The 25,550-nt window shown below is 37.8% G+C and overlaps 1 protein-coding gene across 2 annotated transcripts in view; it reads left to right on the top strand.

Annotated features, from left to right (window-relative positions):
* UBN2 (ubinuclein 2) overlaps positions 1-25,550 on the top strand; it is a 73,225-nt gene that overhangs the window by 29,999 nt on the left and 17,676 nt on the right. For both annotated transcript variants that reach the window (XM_081957690.1, XM_081957691.1), the window contains exons 12-15: positions 7,971-8,021; positions 8,965-9,007; positions 12,706-14,235; positions 22,261-22,507. In XM_081957690.1, coding sequence (XP_081813816.1) covers positions 7,971-8,021; positions 8,965-9,007; positions 12,706-14,235; positions 22,261-22,507 — 1,871 coding nt within the window. The remainder of the gene's footprint in view (positions 1-7,970; positions 8,022-8,964; positions 9,008-12,705; positions 14,236-22,260; positions 22,508-25,550) is intronic.

The following is a 25,550-nucleotide window of genomic DNA, read 5'->3' as shown; positions in this document are numbered from 1 at the left end:
AAGCAGGCCTAATACCTGTATTTGCAGCCAGTTTGACCTGTCATATAGCTACTATATAAAGAAGCAAAGTAGTTAACAGATGGACCAACAGCAAAGTTAAACTTCAAAGCTCTCTGTTAGGAATCTGTTATTGTATTTAATTCGTAGATAGCCTACAGTCACTATAGTCATTATCTCTAATCTGTCCAGAATCAAATACCCTTGTTTGATTCTTAATAATAAAACTTCTCCTTAAGATTTTGGTTGAAAAGATCCCACCAATTGTATCTTATTCCCCCAAATCATCTGTTGTTGATCCATTACCAAAAATGGCCAGTCCAAATCATTTTCCAGTTAGATTTAGTAAGTTGATTCCCCAATCACCATCAATCTTTTTAAGAAAGTCCTGTTCATCGCTCATTGATTTTGTTAATCCCAAATCTATAAAATCCATATCCTCTTCAACCTTCTCCAGCAAGCCTGCAGTTTCCAAACCAAGTTTGTTCTCATTTAAAACTTCCAACAGCAATTTAGATTCCAATCCGTCCAGTTGTGAGCTTCATTTGGCTACAGTTGCTTGTGTTTGGATATCCTCTTTAGGTTGACTTAAAATTCTGTTATTTTGGTACATTGTATTTTAATATAGTCCTATAACTGGGCATTCACAACCAGACATTTTCCTAGACTTTCCAAGACAGGGGAGTTGGCATATTGTAACAAAGTATCCACAAAGAACATTGAGATAATATTTCTCACAATAATGAAGCATGGGGGGGAAAGAAAATTTCCATGAAGCATTAAAAAATTAAGACCAGAGCTTTTTAAAAGTTAAGAAAGTATGAAATCCCTGCAGTGAAAATCTGATACAAAAACAGATCACTTTCACTATCCAGAAAATCTCCATCTTCTTTGATACGGAGAAAGCGAAAATAATTCAGACAACAGAGTGAAACATGAAAAAATATTGAATAATTCACATTTAATCCAACAAGTACTTAAATTGAATCAGTTTTCAACCAGTCAATTAACTTTTAAAAGAAAAATCAAGCTAAAAAATAAAATTCAAATCATGCAGGTAAAACCCAGGCGTGCTTAAAAAACAGATCAGCTGAGAGGAAAGAGAGAGACCCAACTCTCTCACCACTCCTACTGGAAATTGCAATCCTCAAGATTCCTCTTCCCAGGAGGGTCAACAGTCATTCAAGATTCATCTTTGGTCTTTCCTAGATGTTCCCATTCAGAGCTAGGGAGGACTGACAAAGAACCCGTTGTGCAGCAAAATCAGCTATTCATTGGCAGGAGAAACAAATCCCCCTGGCACTCAGCATGCCATCTTGCGGGAAGCGGGAAGAGCATATTTTTTGCAAATGGTGTTAAAACTTTTGAGAGAAAAGAAAAATTTATCTTATTCCCAGTGGATATCTGATTTGTGAGTTTGTATCCAATCTTTGCCCATTGCTATCAGGATATTAAAAAAGCAGTGGTATACAGTAGCAAGAATTCTGCATAATTCTGTGGGATTGTGTGTTGCAAAATGGGACCAACCCAAAGAGGTTTATTGTCAGTCGTTTCCATTAGCATTGACCTTTCTAGCAACTGTTTAGGTAAGTCAAAATGCCGCACTATAGCTTTATCCATGAAATTAATAATTGCACCTAGTCAAAAGAGCTGAAAGTTGTATTTCTGGAGCTTTGTGGGTATGAAAACTAACAGGGATAATAAAATTCACTTGCCTGCTGTTGGTCTTCAGAACTATTCTTAATTGTTGAGGGGCCCTGTCAAAGGTTTAGAAGGTAGCTTACAAAGTTTTCCAAAGATGTGGCTCTGGAGTAACTCAAATATTTACTTGTGAGGTGACACTCATTTCCGCAAGTATGACTTTTTATAGTCAACTCAGAGTATGGAACTTTAGCAGTACCAACCATAGCTAGTTGTATTAGAGCTCCCTAATAAAAAACACAAAGCAAGTGCTCATTTTCTTTGTATCTCTGCTGCAGAGATAGACCTCCTCACTGTTCCTATTTATACAGGTGGCACAGTTGGAGTTTGAGGAGACAACAGGGTGGCGGTGGAGGGATAGAGATTATGAAAGTCTATAAAAATGTCTCCATTGTACTCCTTATGCTTCAATTCCTTCTGCTCTCTGCCAATCAGCATGTAATACTGAAATTGCTCTTCTAAATTTTCTGAAGTGCCCTGTCTTACTAATTCATGCGTCAGTTTATCAGAAAGTCATTCCCAAAACTGGTTAATGAAGGCAAAATAATTCCAGTATACATCTCTGACAAACAACTAAAAATCAACTACCTACTCATGAACGTGATTATTTCCTTGCTTCAGCTTGTACTTCTCTCAATTTGTGATGTCTCTTCTGGCCGCAATATCAAAAGCAGCTCTAAATCTTTGCATGAAATTCTGGTAGTTATCTAAGACTGCATCATTGCTCTCAATGAGCGGAATTGCCCATCAGGCTGCTCCTTCCTTCAACAGGCTGAGAACGAAGGCTACTTTACTCCGATCAGTTGGAAATTCTACTGGTCTCTTCACCATGAATAATTCACATTGAATAGTGAAAGTCAGGAATTGATCCTGTGCCCCACTGAACTTCTCCAGCAGACTTCCAAGAGATCAAAATAACAGTGGCTGTGGGGCAACTTGTGGGACCACTCCCAGCTGAGGTAAGCTTTGTCCCAGATGCTGTGCTCGCTGTATCATGGCACTGTGCAAGTTCGTTATTTCTATACATAGCTGGTGTTGATGCTGCAATAATGCCTCGGCCACTTGTTCTGTAGACAAGTTGCTTCAAGGATCTGTTCCAGGTCTTGAAGGCAAGTTCTGATGCCTCTCTGCTGAAAGACAAGATTGTTGTCAATGCTTTGAGGTAGACAAAATGAAAAGAAAAGAGGAGCAGCATTGGTTTCAGGAATGCTATATTGTGCCAGGGTACAGTTACAATCCTGAAAGCAAATAAATCTTACACCAAACAAAATCAAAGTGGGATTATTTTGAATTTCTTTCTCATGCTTTCTTTTGCAAGACTGAATAGTCTTTTCTAAACCCTCTTCCTCTCTTAATAGTTTGTTGATCCCTTCCCCTTTCTCAGGGCCATTTACATTCCATCGCATTGTTGTGCCATACAATATCTATAAAAATAATTCTCAATTTATTTTTTGCAAATAATTTACTTTTTCAGCCAACAGTGCAGCATTATCTGCATATAGATGTATACATTTATATTATCAAACAATCTGTTATTATCAAAGCATTCAATATACATTTATCCGTACATTCATTTCATAGTGGATGGCTGGATGCCACAGTTTTATGCCACAGTTTCATGCCAGACTCTCAGTCAATGCTAGATCTGTATGGCTGAGCCTGCAAATGTGGTTTACATCACAGAGATCTGATTTACGTGGAGATGTAACCCTGTTTGAGATTTTCCCACCAGGTTTCTAGTGCTCCAGTAATGATATAGCAATTGGGCAGGAGGTAGAGTAGTAATTGTTTGTAAAAGTTGGCAATGACCAGAAGCACTTCCTCAGAGCTGGCCAGGTGAATATCTATATGATACATTGGGCTTTAGGGAAAGGATAAGTGCCTTTTCTGTACCATCTGCTTCAGTGACCTGCAATATGTCTACCCAAGCTTCTGGATCTTTTGGGCAGTTTGGTGGTAAAATTCCCTAGACTGCAATCTTTATTTTTTACAGAAGAATCCTCTGTAGAGAATTCATCTCTTATGTAGGGACCACAGATTTATTCCAGAAGATTTTGGGTTCAGCTTGCAAATAGATGGCCACAAATTAAACCTGGTGTTTACCTCAGAACTGATAGAATGTAATCTGAATATGGAGAACATTGTCTTTACTTATCATTTTCATACCATTTTCTATCTAAGAAATGCATTATCCACTCAACTGATCTCTACATGGTTGGTAAATCAGTTAAAATATATTAGCCCAAATATTAATGAATTCTCAGACTTTTCTGAGGGTGCCTGGATAATTTACAAGCAACCTTGCAATCAGCTCTGCCAATCTCAGGAATATGGAGCCAATGTGAGTATTGGAAGAGATCGCCCTTAAGCAGCCTCTCCTTCCTCACAAAGAGTTACTTGATTTATGGGGAGCTACAAGAGGTGAAAACACACCTAGAGCAACAATTAAAACAATGAAGAAAATATGTGATTGACGATAGTTGATACCTGTATTGTGGAATATATTACATCATTAAGAGTGATGAACTGGAGTTATTTCTTCACTCATAATTGTGATTGCAGTGGCTGTGCCCAAGATTACCCTTTTCCTTTTAGGGAGAATTGGAGGGAGGTCTTTTTGAAGGCTATTGTGATTTGTTTACAATGGTTTTGCATGTAAAATTGCTTGCATTCACTAGGAACAGGATTCCACTTGGATATTTTGAGAGTTATCTTACTCCTGTATCTGGGTTTCTTTGACCTGATTTCCACTCTTCTTTTCTTAGGCAAGTGTTTGGTGAAGGAGATGAGGCATCAGTTACAGACAGTCCTAGAAAAACAGATTTTTCCACACAGTTTACTTTCAGGCTTCAGGCCTGATATGGTTTGGAAATGGTGCTGGTCACCCCAGTGGATTACCTCTGTTGAGACATGGATGGAGAGAGTATGTTAAACTTCTCAATAGCCATAACCAAATACCACTGGATATGGTATATTTCTAACTGCCTATAAAATTAGTACTTGTTGAGGATCTTTTTCTTCCACAGAGCATGGTGTGAGGGCTGCCAAATTAGTTAGCTCTCAGAATGTGGTCTTTTTATTTGTATTCTCTTGGATTTTAACAGCTGTGAGTCTATGAACTAGATGGTATTGGTGCAAACAAAAACTAGTATATTAATACCTCTCACTGAAATTCTGGTAAGACTTAGGCACCCCTGATCCAATTCTTTCTCTTGGTTTTGAATATTTTTCACCTTGTATATGCTACTTGTTTAAAATCTCTGCACATATTTTCAATAATATCCAAGGATAAGGACTCTCAAGGCCATTTCAATACGTCCCCTCTTCTTTTCTTTTCTTCATTGTTAAGTTGTCTTTCAGATCATTGTCTTGCTGAAATATCTAGTCTCTTTCCAGCTTCAATTTCCTCACTAAATGTGGGAATTTGTAAGTGTACATAAAGTGTGTAATTTCAGATTTGCAAAAAGATATATTTAATTTTGTACCATATAGAATGAAATATACAATTTGACAGGAGACCTAATAGTTTATGTACAAGATGTTATAGAACTGAAACACAATAATATCATGTTTCAAAGTGAGACTATTCAAGCTGCCTTCATTTACAAATCCTTTGCTAATGAATAGCTAACAATCAAGCACTAAGGCTGAGAGCCAAATGTGCAAGTACATGCATCCTTCAGAAATATATACAAGAGAGCGGGGTCTTGCCTGGGAGCCAGACAGCTATAAAGTTTAGTCCAGAAAAAAAAAACATGGGTTCAGAAACACCTAATCTATAAGAGTCAAATGCCAGGGTGGTTACCGAGCCAGTTTAGGACAAGGAGCTGAGATTCAGGAGACAGATCTGGATTAAAGGACATAGAAAATCAGATCCAAGTTTGGTGAGTTCCCAGCAAAGAGGCCAACCTGGTGATTGTTCTTCATTGACTCAGATGCAAGTGTATCTCATTTATGGGCATTTGTGACTTTGCTTCTAAAGGAGCTGTGCTGTTCAGCTTTCTAAAGCATCCAATAAGCTCTACTCCTGCATATTATTTGCCAAGATTAGTCTCAATTGATTGTTTGGGAACTCCTGAGGCTGACAACGCGTTGAATCAGGCCCCTCGTTGTATAAAACTGGAGTAATGGTGGCACTGGTCCATTTTGTTTCTCCATTGATCTTTAGATCAATAGAGGCTTCAACAGGATGTGAGTTCTGGAAAATCCAAACCATTGAGGAATACATCCAATTTGATAAGGCTTGAAGGGCAGACCAACTTGATGTCCCACACCCTGATAAGGGGGAATGGTGCCTAGAAATGCAATTTCTGGCCTGGTGGCCTGAATATGATGGCAGGGAATTGTGACTCCCCAAATAGTCCTTTTGGTCCAGAACTGAAAATAAACTGAGGATATGCCCTATTAACTAAATGACAGTTTGGGATAAAGTAGTGGCCATGAAATTCTGAGCTGATCATATTGGAAGAAGCTTACTATGAATATTCTGTGAGGCCTTCAGATGTACTGAAAAAATGATAATTCTCAATTGTAGGTTTGGAATAAGAGCATAATAGCTTTGGCTGCACTTTCTGGTTATATGTGTGATGTAAAGAAAAAGCACAAAAGCAGTATGTCAAGGAACAGAGTTAAATCATGGTATTTATAGTAGAATCTTCAACGCTATTTCTTATGCCCAAGGGTTGATTTATTAAACAACATGCCTAACATTTCAAAAAATAATATTTGTGATTATCCATTACATACTTCTGATAATGAGAGAAAACTGTATTATGGATCAGAATTAGATGAAACTATAGAAAATGGAATTTTGAAGGAGATATTTAACCACCAAGAATGAAGTATTAGTCACTTCTCCATCCTAAAATTGTTGTCATTAGGCCTTCTATCAGTATTTATATTCTTTAAAGCTAGTTGCTATTTGTGATTCAGTACTTTTTTAAAGAAAAAACTAAATATATCTCATATATGGTGTCTTATATCATTTTACAGTAATCCAAACAAGAGTTAGTGTGTCGTCACAGTCCATTAATATATTCACATCTGCCCTTCTATTGCAGTTTAGGATTTGAATCCCTTTACAAATCATGGTTAAATATTACTGTTTTGCCATACCTACTTTTGGGGAGATTCCATAATACTTAAATTTATAGTAATTAAACCAATGACATTAATTAATGATATTCTAGGCCAGTGCTTTTCAAATGAATGGTTCAAGTGAATAACATGCAAATAATTGTAAATACATAAAATAATAAATGCTCTTGTGGTATGTTTACTATGTTTGCTGTATAGACGGACTTTGTGAGATGTTCTTCTGCTTCTCAAACAAGTGTGGATATATTTTTCATTGATTAATATTTTTCAAAGATTGATCTTGATTGAACAGTTACAATGCTGGTCTTCATACCAATGCTGAAGTGACAAGCATGATTTCTTGAGTCACTTAGAAATTTGCAAAATTAAAAATACCTGATTGGGCAAGTTGTATTGCATTATTCAACATAAAAACTTGAGCTGTTTGATGTTTGACTCACTGCAGCTGAACAGTCAAAATCCTTTGTGAGGAGATGGATGCTAATGTCTGCTGCTCAAAATTTTCAAGAGGAAAATTTAAACTTACAGGATTGTTCAATAATAATTGAACTCTTAAAATAATATGCAAGGCAGGCATATTTGGGCTCTTAAATGTTGAATTGTAGTGTGTATTAATTGATCCACTGTGAAACCAGAGTAAAAGATTTCAAAAATAGTAGCCTTGTGGAAGAAGATCCTCCAATTTTGGATCAGATTTATAGTTATTGAGGGAACATTTGATATAATCACTGTTTTGCAGATATAAAAAGATTTCACTGTTTGTGATTTTATTAATTATGTTGCCATTTAGTTTTTTTATTATTGTGATTGGATTTTATGTAATTGAGTTCCACAGAATCTTTGGGATGACATACAGATGTAAAATTAATAAAGACAGATTTAATAATTTTTATATTGTAGCCTGTTTTATCTGACTTAATTATTGTTTGTCATCTGTAGATGATCCTTCATTAAGATATTTATAAGTGATTGTTTTTATAGTTTGCTTGCTGCAGCCACTTGCTGTAACCTATATTGCAGAGAGCTATCAAATTGTAATTTTTGAGTATATTTGTCTGCAGCCACCTTATTGTGCCAAGCAGGTGTACACATAAATGAGTTCATAAAATGATTTGAGAAATAATTGATAAATTTGATAAATTACAATTATTTCTTCTCCATATGTCTCTCTACAGGATGCTCTTTAAAGAAAGCCGAAGTGTTCATAATCATCTCACATCTGCTCCGTGAGTATAATATCAATATCTGTGTGTGTGTGTGTGTGTGTGTGTGTGTGTGTACACACGTACACTTTTCCTGTTTATCTACAATTCTTTAATGATTATTTTAATAATTTATGTTTATTACAGTGGTTATTATTGTTCAGGTTGTTATTCCATTGGTAATAGAAATTCAACATTCTAATGTATTGCAATACATTTCCTTAAACATTATATAAAATTATGCTTTAATATGAAAATAACTTCTAGAGCAAGTAGTTATCTAATCATTTAATATTAAACATATAACATTGCTATTCAGTTGTAAGAAATTAATACTGATTTTGTTACATTTAAAAATCATAAAAGACCAACTTGTCAGAAGATTTCCACACACCGCTTGATACTGTGTTTCAATCAATTGCTTCTAGATAATTACACATATTCTTACACCCAATTATATTTGTGGAGGGTCCTACTGCTATAGAGTTGTTTTATATGAAAAACAGACATAAATTTCCTCTCTAGTGGTTTGCTTTCCTTCATGCTGTAATTACTCAAAATCCCGCAAGATAAAAAGACTTAGTTTACCTATTTGAATATTCTCAATAATATCATTGATAATATGGAATAACTTTTTAGGAAAAGGCCATTAATCTCCAGGGCACGTACTGTTTCCTCTGAAGATTGTCTTGTCTTATTTTCAGAAGCATTTCCAATTATTTTGAAAATAATTCTGGGTATAATCTGGTATAATGTTTGTGGTTCAAAGTGTCACCAATTCGGCAAGAGTCACCTGGTAAAAATCCTGAATTTAAATAAGCTGTTTCACATGCTGTTCAGTGTGCATATTCTAGATTTAATTAGCTTTTTATCTAGTAATAAAATTATAGCAGTAAATTTTCAATTAGACATAGTGCTGGAATAAAAATTACAGATATTATAATTATCTTTGTTCTATCCTCTTTAGGGCAAAGAAAAAGGTGATTCTGGCACCTAAACCCAAAGGAAAGGTAAGTAATTAATTACTTATAAATGAAGAAATAATACTCTGAGATGTACTAAATAAAGCAGCATTTCAATGAAGTATTTTATTGTAGCTGCTTTGCTTGATTACTGTGGGACACCCAGAATCATTGATAGTTGGGTAGTATACAAGAATAATAAATTATTATGATGTTTGGGTAGGATTTGACATTTTTGTTCACCTTTCCAAGGACCTACAATCAACTCTAATAGAGTATTTATAGCATTGTGATTTTCTATATGCTGACAAGTGCATGGTGGCTTTATTTTATTTTAGAAACTAGAAAATAACTTGTTATCTGTTCACAAAAATATAAAATCACAGCTTCCTGTTCTTTTGCTGGTGTTGGCCTTCATATGCATTAAGTTCTTCCAAGGACCAATAATAATAAATTATGTTGCAGTAATCTAAACTTAGATTCACACTCTAAGGCTATGAAAACTTAGTAATTCAAGTCCTAACCAAGGACCTAAAAATTATTAAGATAGCATTTAAGAATATAGGCAGTTCCAATAAAAGTGATTGTATTTGTAAAATTAGAATATTGAGATTAATAAATACTATATTTCCAGATATTGAGAAAACCCTTTAGGTATTTCTCCAAGGGCTCCAAACAATATAACAATGGATTTCTTTTTCCATAAGCTTTCAAATTCAATCTACAAGTCCTGGTATTTTGTAATTTTTTTCCAATTGTTTTTCCTAAATCTTTTCAGAAACTTTTTTATAGGGATATTATGAACAAGATGCCTGTCTGTTTGGATCTTAACTTCATAAGAACTTAACTCATTCATTTTCCAGAACTTTCTCAACTTGATGGCTGTATTTGTTTTTACTACACTCAAGTCCAAACCTCTGGCAAAGATTCCAATAATTCTGACAGCTCAGTCAGGACACTGCTTGTGGTCATTTTGTGAAATTTTGCTGCAACCATAATCAAATGGTCAATTATTTCACCTTTTTACTACAGGGCAATATTTGCTGTTGTTTGTTACATGATGAATTTTTGACATCTTGCAATTGTTTTTTTTTTCTTTTTCCTTTTCATTCGCTGGTGTAGTACTTTCTGCTCCCCTAGATGGCTCATTCCAAATTGCAAATGCAATCCAACAGCTGTCAATAGCTGTCAAAAATGCATTAAATCCACAAAAAAATAAAATAAGGAAAAAAAGGACAACAAAGCAAATACAATCCAACAGCTGTCAATAGCTGTCAAAAGCGCATTAAATTCACACAAAAAAAGGAGAAAAAGGACTTCCCCCTAGGCTCTTTATGTGGTTAGTTAATTTCTTCACTTCCAAACTGCAGAAGACAAAATCCTCTGAGGCTATGGTATTTTAATCTCTGCTGCCTCTTTTTTCTTCAATAAAATTCCCCGAAAGCCAGTTAGCCACTAATTCCACTCCGGGATCTTTTTTAAAGATTAATCAATTTTTCTTTTTTTCTGTGAGTTGGTCAATCACTCACCCGGTTTCCACACACCATTCCAACACCACTTCAGCACAAATAGCTTAGTCCGAATGCCCCAGCTTTGTAGCAGCCATTATGCTATTATGGCCGCCACCCTCGCTGCCAGTTTGAAGGGCTTTTCTCCGACCTACCGAGGAACTGCCAGTTCTTCTTGGTCATCCAAGATGTTCCTTCTTCTCCCCCATCCCTCCAGGACAGGTTTTGGTCCGAAGACCTCTCAACAGAGGTTTGTCCGGCTGGATTTGCGCAGGGCTCAGCAGAGCCTGCTTTTTTCCAGCCAGTCTCATCACGACGTTTCCAGCTTGTCTTTCTTGCAATTAATTGTCAAAGCTTGATTTTGAGCCAGTAAAATAAAGCCTTTGATTTCTTTCTTTTAACACTGCTGATCTTAGCCATTTCCTTCTATATTCTTTACGTATTGGCCATGCATTGGCTTGTACTTCCAATTAACAAATTAGTTTTCAATTGTTTCTTTTCTATATTCAGCCTTCACCATTGTTTTTTTTTTTTTTGAAGAAGCTTTCCTTGCTTGATTACCTTCAGCAAGAGTTCTTAGGAGCATGGTGGCTCGCATGATTAGGATGGTGGGATGGAGGTTAGCAAGCCCATGCAGACCTGAGTGCGATTAGGGCAGGGTTGAGCTCTCATTCTTCACTCCAGCTCCTGCTGGGGGGCATGAAAGGAGCTCCCAACTGGGCATCCCCCAGACAACAGTGATGTTACCAGTTAAACCTTTCAACCTGAAAGTGCCTCAGTGCTTCTGACACAAATGCAAGCAAACAAGGGCTCTTTATTTTTCTTAATATAGTCATTCAGGCCATGCTTTTCTTCCTCCACAATTTATTTTACCTTTAATGTCCTCTATCCCTTTCATCTCTTGGCTAACACAAGTTGATTAATTTCACTTTTGAGGTGTAAAGAAGCCTCCTGCAGCCCTCTCAGCGAAAATGGAGCTCAGAGGGGAGGCACGTGGCCCTCCCAGGCTCCGTTTTTGCTGGCAGAGGCATCGTGGGCTGGTCCTTTGATGTGTCCATGCCAGCCCCGCACGCCAGATCAATCCCGTGAGCCTTGAGTTTGACACCCGTGATCTAAAGTAAACAAATAAGGACATGAATTAAAAAATCTAAGAGACATATAATAGATTCTAAGCCATTTCTTCACTACCAATTTTCCTCTGGTGCAGGCATTTCTATTTTAATTATGTTATTTTTTGCAAAACTCTTCTTAGTTGATGAAAAAGCATTTTAGGGAATGAATTGTGGGATGGATTAAGATTGAATGGAGGCTTTGGAATTGGGATGAATCATCTATAGCCCTCCAGATGTTGCTGAACTAGAATTGAGTCAGGGTGGCACAGTGGTTAGAGTGCAGTCCTACAGGCTACTTTTGCTGACTGCCGGCTGACTGTAATTTGGCAGTTCAAATCTCACCAGGTTCAAGGTTGACTCAGCCTTCCATCCTTCTGAAGTGGGTAAAATGAGGACCCAAACTATGCTAACTCTAAACCATGTAGAGGGGGCTCTAAAGCATTGCAAAGTGGTATATAAGTCTAAATGCTGTTGCTATTACTATATGCTTCACCATTGGCCATAGTGGCTGGAGTTGTTGGATACTACAGTTTAGCAATATGTGCGAAGTCATAGGCTTTTCTTTTTTTAGTTTACACCTACACAATTTTAAATTTTAACACACACACACACACACACACCAGATTTAGAATATTAGGTATACCTAAAGTAAAATGTCATTTGTTGCATCCCTTGCTATTTTATTTTAATGGATATTTGATGTAAATAACATGAAAACTGCATATGTGTCATATTAAAAATGTGAATCTTTATTATCATTGAAATAAAATCAGCTCAGACTGATCAAGTCATATACTTGCTTTAACTTTTTTTTAAAGATTTGCTTTTTGCCTGACAAAAATTTTTCTACTTTGGAATAAGGCATATCCAACTGATCTAACCGAGAAACAGATTTTAAAATACATTGTTCTGTTTTCTTTTTTCTTCTTCTTCTCTACATAGAATCCTTTGCTTTATAAAGAGCTGTTTCCAATAAAGGATAATATTTGTAGCTCAGGGTTGAAATGAGGAATCTTGGTATTCTTTGAGCTTGGTTGTTTTCTTGCAGATGTTTTATTAGGTAATCTCATCAGTGCTAGCAGAGTTCAAAAACAACTTCATTTTTCTCACTTTCTTTTTACACTAGGACTCTAGTCCAAAGAAGGAGCAGAGAGTATGTCCCCCTTTTACTTCAGCTTGTGTTCCTGCTTCAAGTACTAGCACACCTATCAATGCTGTAACCAGCTTTATTCCAGCTCCAGAGACAATTTGCCTAGATGACTCACTGGATGAAGATCTGTCATTTAATCCACCTTCACTGGATTCTGTTTCTGATGCTCTGGCTGCTATTAATAATGGGGTCAAGAGTTCTTCTGTTATGTCCACTGTAGACACATCTGCTTCAAGACCTCGGGCAGGGCTAAGAGAAGAGAAGTTAGCAAGCATAATGAGCAAATTACCTCTGTCATCCTCAAAAAAGATAGAGACTGTTCAAACACAACATTCATCAAGTCTTATAGCTGGACACACAGGACCAGTACCAAAGAAATCCCAGGATTTGCTTCAGACTGGTATCTCTTCAGGCCTTATTGCTGGATCTTCAATTCAAAATCCCAAGGTTTCCTTGGAACCATTGCCAGCCAAGCTTCTGCAACAAGGGTTACAGCGGTCAAGTCAGATACAAGCTGCTTCTTCCCAGACCCATATTTCTTCCTCCTGCAAAGGGCAAGCTACAGCTTCTCCTACTTCACAAAGGCCAAAGGATACAGTTATGCTTGTAACCTCCTCAGAAGTCCAAAGCTGTAGTCCCTCAACAGTACAAGTGGCAAAAATTCACCAGCAGCCCACTGCCCAACAAAAATATGTGTCTCCTCTGCAAGTTACTATTAGTAAATCTCAAACCAATCCTGTGGTAAAATTAAGTAGCAATCCCAAACTTTCCTGTTCTTCCCCAGTAACCAAGACTTCAGATAAACCAGTAGTATACCGCCTTCCTTTGTCTAATGCCACCTCTGGGAGTTCCCAAATGGTTCACCCACTTGTGTCTCGGACAGCATCCTGCACCTCTACCTCTAGTAATTATTTGGCCAAGGCCATGGTATCACACGTTTCTGCCCAGGGTTTCAAGCCTCCTTTCTCCATGGTACCCTCTCCTAAACCAGCTGTCTCTCCCAAACCCTCAGCACCCAAGCCTTCTGTAACATCCAAACCTATTACATCCCTTAAACTGCCCTCGTCTAAATCCACCTCTACAATCAAGCCCATGTCATCGTCTAGTTCTTCCAGCCCAAGTACACTAGTATCCCAGAACAGCCACTCCAACAACAACAATTCCCTTCATAAACAGTCCAGTGGAGTAAGTGTCAACCGACAATCTTCCACAATTAATTTACTTTCCTCTAACCGAACCTCAGGCTTTCAACCAGCAAAGAATCCTCAAGCCCCTTCTAAATTATCCAGTTCCTCTGCCTCTGCAACTGCTGGCAAAAATAACATAAGTGGAGTTGGATTGAATGTACCTATCAATAGGGGAAGCAGCTTAAATGCAAGTGGGACTAGTAGAACTAATCCCTCTGGAGCAGCAGGAAGTGGAGCACAGGGTGCTACTAAACAGTTATCAACTCCACATAGACCATCTTCTGCCTCAGGGTCTACAGTTATACCAGCCAGTGTACAGGTATGTACTGAATCTGAAACTGAACTTAAGATATAATATACTGTACATATGAATTATTAAATTGTGAACTGTAGTAATGAATGCAAATGTGTGTGCATTTGGAAATAAGTCCACTCAGTGTAGTAGGATTTACTTCAAGGGAAATATTGAACTCTCGATGTCTGTTTTGATGCAGTTACACATTTAAGCTACAGTTTGTTAAACAAGTTACAGTGGCCAGATTCATACATAACAGTGGTCCATAATGAGTGAGTTTGTATATAACATTAAGGCAAAAACTATTTAAAAATCACTAAGGATTACTCGCAAATACAAAGCAGGGTTGTGTTTACTAATAGGAGTTCCTATAGCTCCTAGAAGATGGAATTTATTATAAATCAACTTTATTTATAGTGTTGTATGATAACTGATACTCTAAGATTTAATACATACAGACAAAAATTAATTTTTAGTATATTTATTTGTATCTTAAGACTTTTTACTGTGACTGTTATAAACTATGCAGAGTAAATTACTAGAAAAGCAAAAAAAAATTGAATGCAATAATTTAGATGGATGAATTACTTTATTTACAGAATAAGCCTAACTCTTTGAAAATTACAGCTGCTTAAGAAAAGTTGTCACCTATCACTTTTTTTATGCTTAAACTGAGCTTTTCTTTCATTTCTTTCCTTCCCTATCTAGTTAACCACTTCTTGTCTCATTCCTATCTAGTTTCCTTATCTTTGTTTCACGTTCATTCATTTTCTTGGAGCTATTCCTCCACTTCAACCTAACTCTTTTTGATATTTCTCCTTTCCATGTTTCTGGGAGCCTTTTAAAGGAATGTATGTGTTCTTCTTTGTGTGTGTAAATAGGATATTTGAGTTTTGAGTAAAAATAAAAACACTCTTGAGTCAAACTTGACTCAGTAAATAAGTACACAAACACATCCATGCAACTTTTTTGGCAATATTATGGAAATGATCTGTAACTGCCTTCACAAAAAATGTTAGTTGACCTACCGTTCCTAAAGCACTTTTGTTGAATAACAATATTTAGCATACTTGCAGTCAAGCTTTATACCAGGACAGAGCAATAAATGTCAGGTCTTCAGACACTTAACCCTTTAGCAATTGGCTAAACTTGGTAGGAGACTCTCAGGTATGACAGTTAAAGTAGAATATTGTGGTTAAGAATTAAATGTATTAGCGTATACAACAATAATTTGTCTTTTACAGTGTGAAGAAATCAAAGCCTTTATATGGTGGGGTATTCTAGAATTTAAACACTAGACTTTTTCTTCCTGCCTTCTGAGTTCATGGATATTTGGACATAGGTGAAATATTTTTATGTGTAGCTCTCTCTCTTTTTCAGCCCTTACGGCATATCCTCTCTGTTTTCTTCTTCCTATTCCCTCTGAAGTGAAACCCTTTCTTGGTCATGAATGGCTGGAAGGTATTGTGCCCATCTTCTGTTTCTTCAACACTTGAAGTATATGAGATTTCCAATCCCTCCTTCTATCCTATGAGTTCAGCTAGAAGGGAAGTAGAATTTGCATTTCTTCTTTAGTTGCAGCTCTCAAGATCCCCTCTTTTAAATGCTTGCATTTCCCCTTTACCATTCATTCAGCTGAACATCTCAATTCATCACATATTAGCTGATTATTCATGTCTTGTTTCTTGAAAAAAGACTCAAAACTTGGGTAAAGTAGCTTTTCCATTGCAACTAGATTGAATCTATATCGGAATCAAAACACCTTCTCTTTGTTTAGCCAAGATTTGCTAAGTTTTCTCCTACTTCTCACAGTCAGTGGGGATATTTTATAACTCTCTTCAAGCCCATAGGAGGACAGAAGGAATGTGCTGACCCAAAGAAGTGCTTTGTAATTAAAGTGTTGGCAGTCACCGAGCACATAAGTTCTAATCTACTCTTAGCTGTGAAATTTCTCACGTGAATTTGGGTACAGTTCTTCCATGCCCCCCAAAAGTGGAGAACAAGGGGTTCCCTGAAGGTCGTATATCTAACCCTGCACTTATGAACCCTGTTTTTGCTGAATTTGATCAGTCAAGGAAAGACTTTCTGTTCTGCCCTTAGGAGTCTGAGACTTAGGACTAGCTAGATATCAAGGAAGGGGCACTGACGTTTTCTGGGTGGAGAATGGAGATTGGAGGGTCATAAGGTAAGAAATATTCTAGCTTACATGATAAAATAGTCCAACACTAGAAATTCAAAGGTGCATTTTTCTAGCTTAGCAAAGGGGCTGCATTTATGAAAGAACCTAAGACCTCTATGCACTTGATCAGTGTAGAGAGCAGGATCCTTTGAGTAAATGCAGAATTAAAGCTCCCCCCACCCCACAAAAAAACTATGAGAAATGTGGTTCATAATTTTCATGAAGATCAGTGACTCATTAACCAGTCTGAAGGTCACTGTAGAATTCACATTTTATTCTATTCTATTCTATTCTCAAAGTGGTGAGAATAGAATAGAACAGAACAGAATAGAACAGAAGTGATGGCCCAAGGAGGGGGGTGGGGGAGAGAATGTCTTTGTGTCTAGTTGTCTTAGCATGCAATGCCCTATTGCAGCATCCTGAGGGGAGGAGTTCAAACAGTTTATGTCCAAGATGTGAGTGGTCTGTAGATATTTCTCAGCCCTCCTCCTGACCCACTGATGATACAGATCCCCTGTGGAAGGCAGGCTGGTTGCAATTGTTCTTTCTGTAGTCCTAAGTATCATTTGGAGTCTTTACCTGTCCTGTTTGATTGTTGTACCAAACCAAACAGTTATCGAAATACATATAATGGATACAACAATGCCTCCGTAAAACTATATCAACAGCTTCTGGGGCAGTCTGAACTTCCTGGGTTGATCCAAGGAAGTATATTCGTTATTTTGCCTTTCTAATGGTAGTTCTAGAGTTAAGGGTCCATTTCACATCCTGGGAGATTATACAACCCCAAAACTTGAAGGACTCTGCTTATATTGTGGTGTCTAACATAGTAAGGCAGGGGTCCCCAACCTCTGGGCTGTGGCCTGCTACCAGGCTAGTTGGGAATTGGGCTGCTGAAGTGGCAGGCAAGCACACAACATTTCATTTGCGCAATGAATGGGATTTAGGTTGTGTGCGTGAAACCATTCTACCCTGCTGTCAAAGCCGGTTGCAGAACCAAAAAGGTTGGGGACTCCTGTAGTAAGGGGTGGTAGAATAGAAGAGCTACTCTTAAAATCCATTCTCATCTCCACGGTTTTAAGCATGTTCAATTCCAGATTGTTCTAGCTTCACCACAGGGCCAGTTCCCATCTATATGTAGACTCATCACTGTCTCAAATGAGGTGAGTGATTGTTGTATCATCTGCAAAATTCAGTACTTTTAACAGAGGAATCCCTAGAAATGCAGTCATTAGTATAAAGCAAGAAGAGCAAGATGTAGTGCGGTTCCATCATCTGTAGATCTACTGTATTTACTCAGTAGGCAAATTGCAGAGAGTCTAACAGTGGATCCGTGATGACCTTCAGGTGGTTAGCGCTAACCTCTCAGGTCTTCATAACTACAGATGTCATAGCAACTAGCCTGTAGTCATTTAAATCCCAATCAAAATGAATGAGGAAAACTCTTGTGGAGCTTAAGAAGGTTTACAATTAATGAATAGTGCCTCTAAGTCCACACCGCAAATTTCTGTAGTACTGTGACATTCTTACACCAGCAGATATTTACATAGAAGCAGATTCCTCCTCCTCTTTTTTACTGGATGTCTCTGTAACTCAGTCTGCCCTTTGACTCGAAAACCTTGTGTTTTAACTCCTTCCTTCACATCCTGGACATAAACTGTTTCAACTCCTCTCCTCAGGACGCATTGCATGCCAAAACAACTAGACACAGGGACAGTTTCCCCCCTCATTTCTCTCTGCTGAACACTTACCGTATTTTTCAGAGTATAAGACACACCTTTTCCCTCAAATAAGAGGGTGAAAATCTGGGTGTGTCTTATACACTGAATACAGCATTTTTGGCCTCCCGAAACCCCACCCCCCTTTGCAAAAATGGCTGTGCATAGCCTTTAGGAGGCTTCCAGAGTGCTCCTGGGGGCTGGGGAGGGCAGAAACGAGCAAAAAATGGCCTTTTTTGCTCGTTCCCCCCCCCCAAGCACTCTATAAGCCTCCTAAAGGCTATGCATGCCCCTTTTTGACAAAAAATGAGCCCGTTTTTGCAAAAAACAGACCATTTTGGGGAGGTCTGCAGAGTGCAAAGCCTTTTTTTTTTTAATTTGCCTCTTCAAATTTCACTCCGGTGCATCTTATACTCTGAAAAATACGGTAATTCCCACAATACTGTCTATTTAAGGATATATATCCATGTTGTATGGTTGTAGTAGTATTATTATCCTTCCCATTTTCTTTACTACTGCCTCTTATTGGTATGATGATGATGATTATTACTCTGTTGCTTTGCCTGTACATGTAGAGCTTTTGCACTGGAGATGAATTCCTTGTGTGTCTAATCATACTTGGCGAATAAACTGTTTTGTTCTGTTCTATTCTCCATAGTCTCACTGAGCCAAGTTTCTGTAAAGCAGAGAATGGCTGAGTTAGAAAAATTAGGGTTCCTATTTAGAGGGAGAAGTTCATCCATTGACAAACCTACATTCATTATTGAATGTAGATTTGTTAGATGAAGCAATGGGAGTGGAATCCTAACCCCCCTCCTCAGTCTTATACCAGCATGCTTCCTCTCTTTCACTTCCTTTATATTCTCCAGCTACTGAAGAGAACTGTTGCTTCTCTGATCATAACATCCACATAACTTCTTTCTGCGTTTGCAGAGATGGGAGAAACCAGAGGAAGAATATTCTTAGAAAGTTGTCTGATGTTCAGAAGCTCATTTTTGGTGTATGTAGTCCATAATGAGTTACAGAAAATAAAAAAGAATGTAAAAAATATTAGAGAGCATTTCACCAAGGCTACCATCAATGGCGCCATCTTGAGGATCTTGAATGAATCCTGAAGATACATTTTGACAATGAAAGGCAGATTAATGTGCATGACCTATTTTTTAATGCAAGTTAGATTGTACACCCTCTCGGTTTAATTTTGGTAAAAATATGCTTTCTTCAGAGACCAAGGGTTGGGAAATGTGGTAAAAACGTAGTAACTCCCAATTGTTGCTCGGTTCAAGAATCAGTAACTGTGGACTTCATGTAGAGACCGATTTTTCCTGATAGAAAAGTTTAGGATTATCGAATCAGCAAAGCAAAGGGGAAGATTAAGCTACTAGGTGCTTTGGTGGCTGTTCAACCCTTTTAACTTTCTGGATGTCCCTGAAGACCAGATTGGGTCAGCAGGCCTCAGGAAACTGGAGAAATATTGAGATGACTCCTGTGTAATTAATATGTTTTTTTTAATTTTGTTTTAGTTTTGTGCTTTCTATAATTTTAGTTTTTAATGTTAATAATATTATTACCAGTAATTTGTATATATGTTTTTGACTTTGTTGTACACTTCTCAGAGTCATTGATTATGAGATGGGTGATTATGTGAAAAATAAATAAGTCTTCTTTTGAGGCCGTTTTTTGCTTTCCGGAGGCTTTTCTGAAGCTTCCAAAGTGCGAAAAACCAGTCCTAGGGGCAAACCGGAAATTCGGGAATGGACTTTCTGTTTTCTCACAAGGCCGTTTTTCACCCTCCTGAGCCTTCAGGGAAGCCTCCTGAAGGCCCCCGAAGGCTCCGGAGGTCGAAAATTGGCCCTACCAGGAACCAGGAAGTCACTTACGGTTTGCTCATAGGGCCAGTTTTTGCCCTCCGGAGCCTTCAGGGAAGCCGCCTGAAGGCTCCGGAGGTCGAAAATTAGCCCTACGGGGAACCCAGAAGTTTGGGAATGGTGACTTCCGGTTTGTCCATAGGGCCGATTTTCAACCTCCAGAGCCTTCAGGAGGCTTCCCTGAAGGCTCCGGAGGGCAAAAACCGGCCCTACGAGTAAACCGGAAATGACTTCCGGTTTGACTGTAGGTCCATTTTTTGCCCTCTGGAGCCTTCAGGGAAACCCTGAAGGCTCCGGAGGTCGAAAATCAGCCCTACGGACAAACCAGAAGTCACCATTCCTGAACTTCCGGGTTCTCCGTAGGTCCATTTTTTGCCCTCCGGAGCCTTCAGGAAGCTTCTGAGGACTCCGGAGGGCGTCCGGGGGGGGGAGGCTGTTTTCACCCTCCCCAGGCTCTTAGAAAGCCTCTGGAGCCTGGGGAAGGCAAAAAAACACGGCAAAAGTGGGGGGTGTCGCTGATCGCACACGCATAGCATTATGGGTGTGGCACACCGGCACACGACCCCCCTGTGCTCCCCCTGCATTTGGCACAGCAGCCAAAAAAGGTTTGCCATCACTGTCTTAGGGTAAGAGCCCAAAGGGAGAAGACTTTAGCTCATAACCAGAATGAGAGCAGAGTATCATGGGAGAAAGGTTCAGATGAAAGCTAATGGATTAAGGGTCATTGTTTATTATAGTTGGTGAGTATATGTGGGGTGGAGAAGCAAGAATAGGATTTTAAATCCATATGACCCTTTTTATGTGTGATTGGACTTCTACCTTTGAACTAAACAAACAACAAAATGAAAAAGATTTATAACATGCTTTTAAGCAGGACACAATCCAACCAAGTAAAAATTAATTTTAAAAAAGTAACAATAATGAAAACTACATGAAAATAATACAAGCTACATATAACATGTTTTACTTATTTACTTATGAAAATAAAATACTTACATAGCAATAAAATCCTAAATCTATAAACCTGGCATCCCTACTGTCTTACTTAGTGGGATTGTAACAAATAAACAAACCCATAACTACCATCTTTCTACCAACCATGATAGTCAACATCTGTTCTGCCACTCAGTCTATTACATAAGTACGTTTTCACATACTTCTTTAGAATGTTGGTGGAGGCAATAAAAATCAGGATTTTATAGGCAGAGGAAGTAATTTTCACAGGAATCAGTTACTTTACAGGAGAGAGTTAAAGGAAGCTTTATTGGTCCAGGACTATGTTAAAGGAAGGGCAGTTTGGTCCCACTCCAAGTACCTCTGCCACCTTCCTGGGCACTGATTACAGGACTGCTAATGACCTTGCAATACGTTCACATCCATTTTGGTAGTTCAGAAACCTTGTAAGGTACGTATAGGTATATTGTTCAGGCCAGGTATCACAGGAGCTATGATTGCAAGGTAGTTGATATTGGAATTTTCCAGACTCACCTTGCTGGTTGATTTCAGTTCCAGTGCATTGAAAGTTGGCTCCACTTCTACTCAAGATTTCATAGTCTCTATGGTGATAATGGCTTTCTTTCAGCTGCTTTCTGCTACAACACATATGAATGACATGGTATTAAACATTAGACATGGTATGTGTTGTTCTGATGACTAGAATTTATGGTCTCCCAATTGCTAGTCTGATGCCTTAACCACTACACCAGAGTAGCTTTCAGTGATAGAAGTAAAAAGAGTTAGACTTTATACCATAAAATGGTGGTAATTGTAACTTTCCAGAAACAGTCTCTTATTCAGCAATAAGCCTTACCTGATATATAACTCTCACAAAAATACATGCGTAATTTTTATTATGGAGAAGAATAAAGACTTGTTTACAGATTTGTGCTATGTGGAGCAAAGAAGCCAACATTTTATAAGCCTGTGTTCCAGAGCTTTTTCTTCCCATTTTCCAAAGCTTGGTGTGGTTTTGATGGCCTTAAGTGCCAGCTGAACTATGATTATGTAATATTTCTGCCTAGCTGAGGAACCAGTGGTTGCCATCTTACCAAACTTATTTTTTACATTTGTAGTGTCAGTTATATTTATTGCAAGAAAAAAGAGCCGATCAACATTTGCTATCACTTAAATTATATCATGAATTAAGTAAGGAATGAATAAGCTTTGCTATAAAATATTGTTTCTAATGAATGCGAGAGAAGATAATGCTTAAATGCCTTTAGTATGCTTTAGGTTGCTTCCAAAAGCCTTTAAAACATTTGTAAAATAATATCTATCTATGTAGTCAACAACAGGTGCATCATTACTGGGAAATGCTTCACCTTTGACTCTCATGGCATCACCATTGTCTGTAACCAGTCAGAATGTGACATCTACTCCATTGACTCCTTTTGGGATGCTGGGGAGTCTTGTTCCAGTGACTATGCCTTTTCAGTTTCCATTGGAGCTTCTTAGCTTTGGAACAGACACGGCTGGAGTGACAGCCACCTCGGGATCTACCTCAGCAGCTTTCCACCATAGTATAACTCAGAGTAAGTAAAAATGTTGTTTTTACTATTTTCCAGTAATTGCTTCTTTATCAGTGGCAGATTCTTTGAATTTTATGCATTTGTTGGGAAATTAGTTTGTTGATTATGCCTATAATTATTTCTCATTGTTCTCTTGGTGACTTAATTGTCTCACTTGTGTTGTGGCTGTTAGAAGGTATTAGATATCTTGGCTAGATGATTGGGTTGACTGCGCAAGTGCATGGCTACGAGTATCCCAAAGGTGCTTTTTCAAGAGGCAACTGGACTTTCTGGTTTTTCTTTGAAGACATTTCGCTTCTCATCCAAGAAGTTTCTTCCGCTCTGACTGGATAGTGAGGAATGGAAGGATTTATACTCCTTGCAGACAGCTGGTCATTTGCATTCTTTTAGTGGGTCTTTAAGGTCACCTGGAGATTTATCTGCATCATCAGGGTCATCTGAGTGGTGCAAATGAGTGTGGAGCCTTCTTGGAACTGTTGAAAGGACCGTGTTGTAGATTGGAGAGAGATGATGTTGTATCCCGCTCCCCCTCTGTTGAGAGAGGACTGTTCAATTTTGACATAGATAGCCTCTTTAACCCCTCTTTCAAACTAGCTATCTTCTCTGTTCAAAATATGGACTTTGTTGTCTTCAAAAGAGTGGCCTGTGTCTTTTAAATGCAGATGGACTACTGAATCTAGTCCTATGAGAACAAACACATGAGGACTAGATTCAGCAATCCATCTGCATTTAAAAGACACAGGCCACTCTTTTGAAGACAACAAAGTCCATATTCAACCTTTGTGGTAACAGACAGTTTATCTTTGGAGCAAGCCTATAGTTAGGTACCACCAAGTCAATTTCAGCTACTGGTGACTATATGGATAAGTTCTCACTGTTTAATAACTTGTAGTTCTTCCAAACTCATTCTGCAATTTCTTTGATTCTATCTATTCATCTTATCCATTATTGTTGTTGTTTTCTATTTACTTCAACATCGCCAATTTCTTTTCCAGCATCTGCTTGAATTACTGCTGAAGAATACTAGTTTCTAGTTGCAGATCATTGCAACAGGAAAGAAGACAAGCTTTATTGGTCCAGGACTATTTGATTGATTCTTTTTTTTTTTTAGTAAACGACTGCCTTCAAACAAATCTATACTCCTTTAATAAATAACTGCCTTCAAACAAATCTATAGTTTGAAGGCATTCATTCATTCATTCTTCAGTTTTATCCACTTCTTTTTCTCTGTATTTTCCTTCTCAGTGTTTAGTTTTACAGCTGTGCATTAGATGTGAAGTAGGTGAACACTACACCGCTGGAGGTCAGGCCTACTCCTATACTCCTGGCCTTCTGGAAGAGCCGTAAAACCTGGCTCTACCAGCTGTTCTGAGTCCCTGATAGAGGCATGCTATGTTGGGAGTGGCTGATGGGATATAAAGAAGATCCCTACCCCCATGTTGCCCATCCACTTAGGTTTTAGATTCTTCTTTAATCCTTTTAATTTTAATTATTTTGAAATCTTTTTTACCTTTTTATTATATTGTAAGCTGACGAGAGTCACTGTAACAGTGAAATAGGTGGTCTATAAATTAAATAAATAAATAAAACTAATTTCCTCTTGTAAATTCTTCAGATCATATTTTGCTGGTATACCTTATCTTCTCTAATTATCTAAGTTTAACTTGTACATTTGAAATAATTCATAATCTTTTCTACAATCGGTGTCTTGCTAATGTGATGCTGTTGTTCCTTATTTTGCTTCCTGTACATAGTCCATTTGGTGCTTGGCATACATTGCAGGGACTAGCAATGAATAGTGTTATATCCCCAGTTCAAAATTTGTGATCCCAGCTTCCACCATTTCTCCAACTTTTGTATTTCAGTTTCTGATTAATAGCACTATGTCTTTTCTTGATATAATACCTTCTGTTGGAGCTTTCCTTTTAAATTTGTCTCAAATTTCTTCATTTTTTTCTTTCATAGCATTTTAGTTAATGTACATTCATGCATAACATTGATATATTTATTGGATATCTATAGTTTTAATAGATCTAATCCTTAAGCAGATGCTTAGCAATGTCCTTTTTTCAAGTATTGTTGCCAAACCTTTCCTTCATAGGTAGTCTTCAATTTACAACCATAATTGAGCCTAAAATTGCTGTTATTAAGCAAGACAGTTATTAAATGAATTTTCCCTATTTTACAACTTTTCATGCCACAGTTGGTTCTTGCCACAGTCAATCACTGCAGTTATTAAGTTAGTAACACAATTGTTACGTGAATCTGGTTTCCCCATTGACTTTGCTTGTCAGAAGGTCGAAAAAGGTACCACTTGACCGCAGCACACTGCAGCCATCATAAATACCTGCCAATTACCAAGCATCCAAAATTGGGTCACATGATCACAATAATGCTGCAACAGTCATGTGAAAAACGGTCATTAAGTCACTTTTTTCAGTGCTGTTGTAACTGCAAATGGTCACTAAAAGAATGGTTGTAAGTCGAGGATTACCTGTATATGGAGTCATGCCCTGAGTGAGCCATTCTGTTCCATTTACTGATAAAGGAGAATGTTTGTAGCCAAGAGTTGAAATGGGGGTTTCTTGGTACTCTCTGAGCTGGTTGTTTTCTTTCAGTTATTTAAGTACCCATCTTAGGCAATACCCCAATCAAGGAGCTGCCAAACAAGCTAACGGTAAACTGCCCAATCATCTACTAACACCTATGATGTTACCTAATTTAGGTAATGAAATGTCTACAAGAAAACAACCAATCTCAGAGAGCACCAAGGACCCCTCAACTCTTAATTTCATTTGTTTCTTAGGCATCCAGTATTATAACTTCATTTCTACTTTGACAATTACAAGGTTTTCATACTTTTCACATTCTATATTTTGACTGTGAAGAACTTGTATTTCTGTTCAATTCAATTGACATTATCACAGTGACCAAACTTGTAGTTTTGGACTGGCAAGATAGTAATTGGCTTAAAGTCACCCACTTGAATTTATAAATCCCAAATTTCAGTACTACACCATTAAATAACTAAACTTGCTGTCTACAG

This window comes from Natrix helvetica (genome assembly GCF_964273705.1).
Source record: "Natrix helvetica genome assembly, chromosome: 6".
Classification (NCBI taxonomy): Eukaryota; Metazoa; Chordata; class Lepidosauria; order Squamata; family Natricidae; genus Natrix; species Natrix helvetica.
Note: the sequence above shows the minus strand (reverse complement) of the source record. Positions and strands in the feature narration are given on the sequence as shown.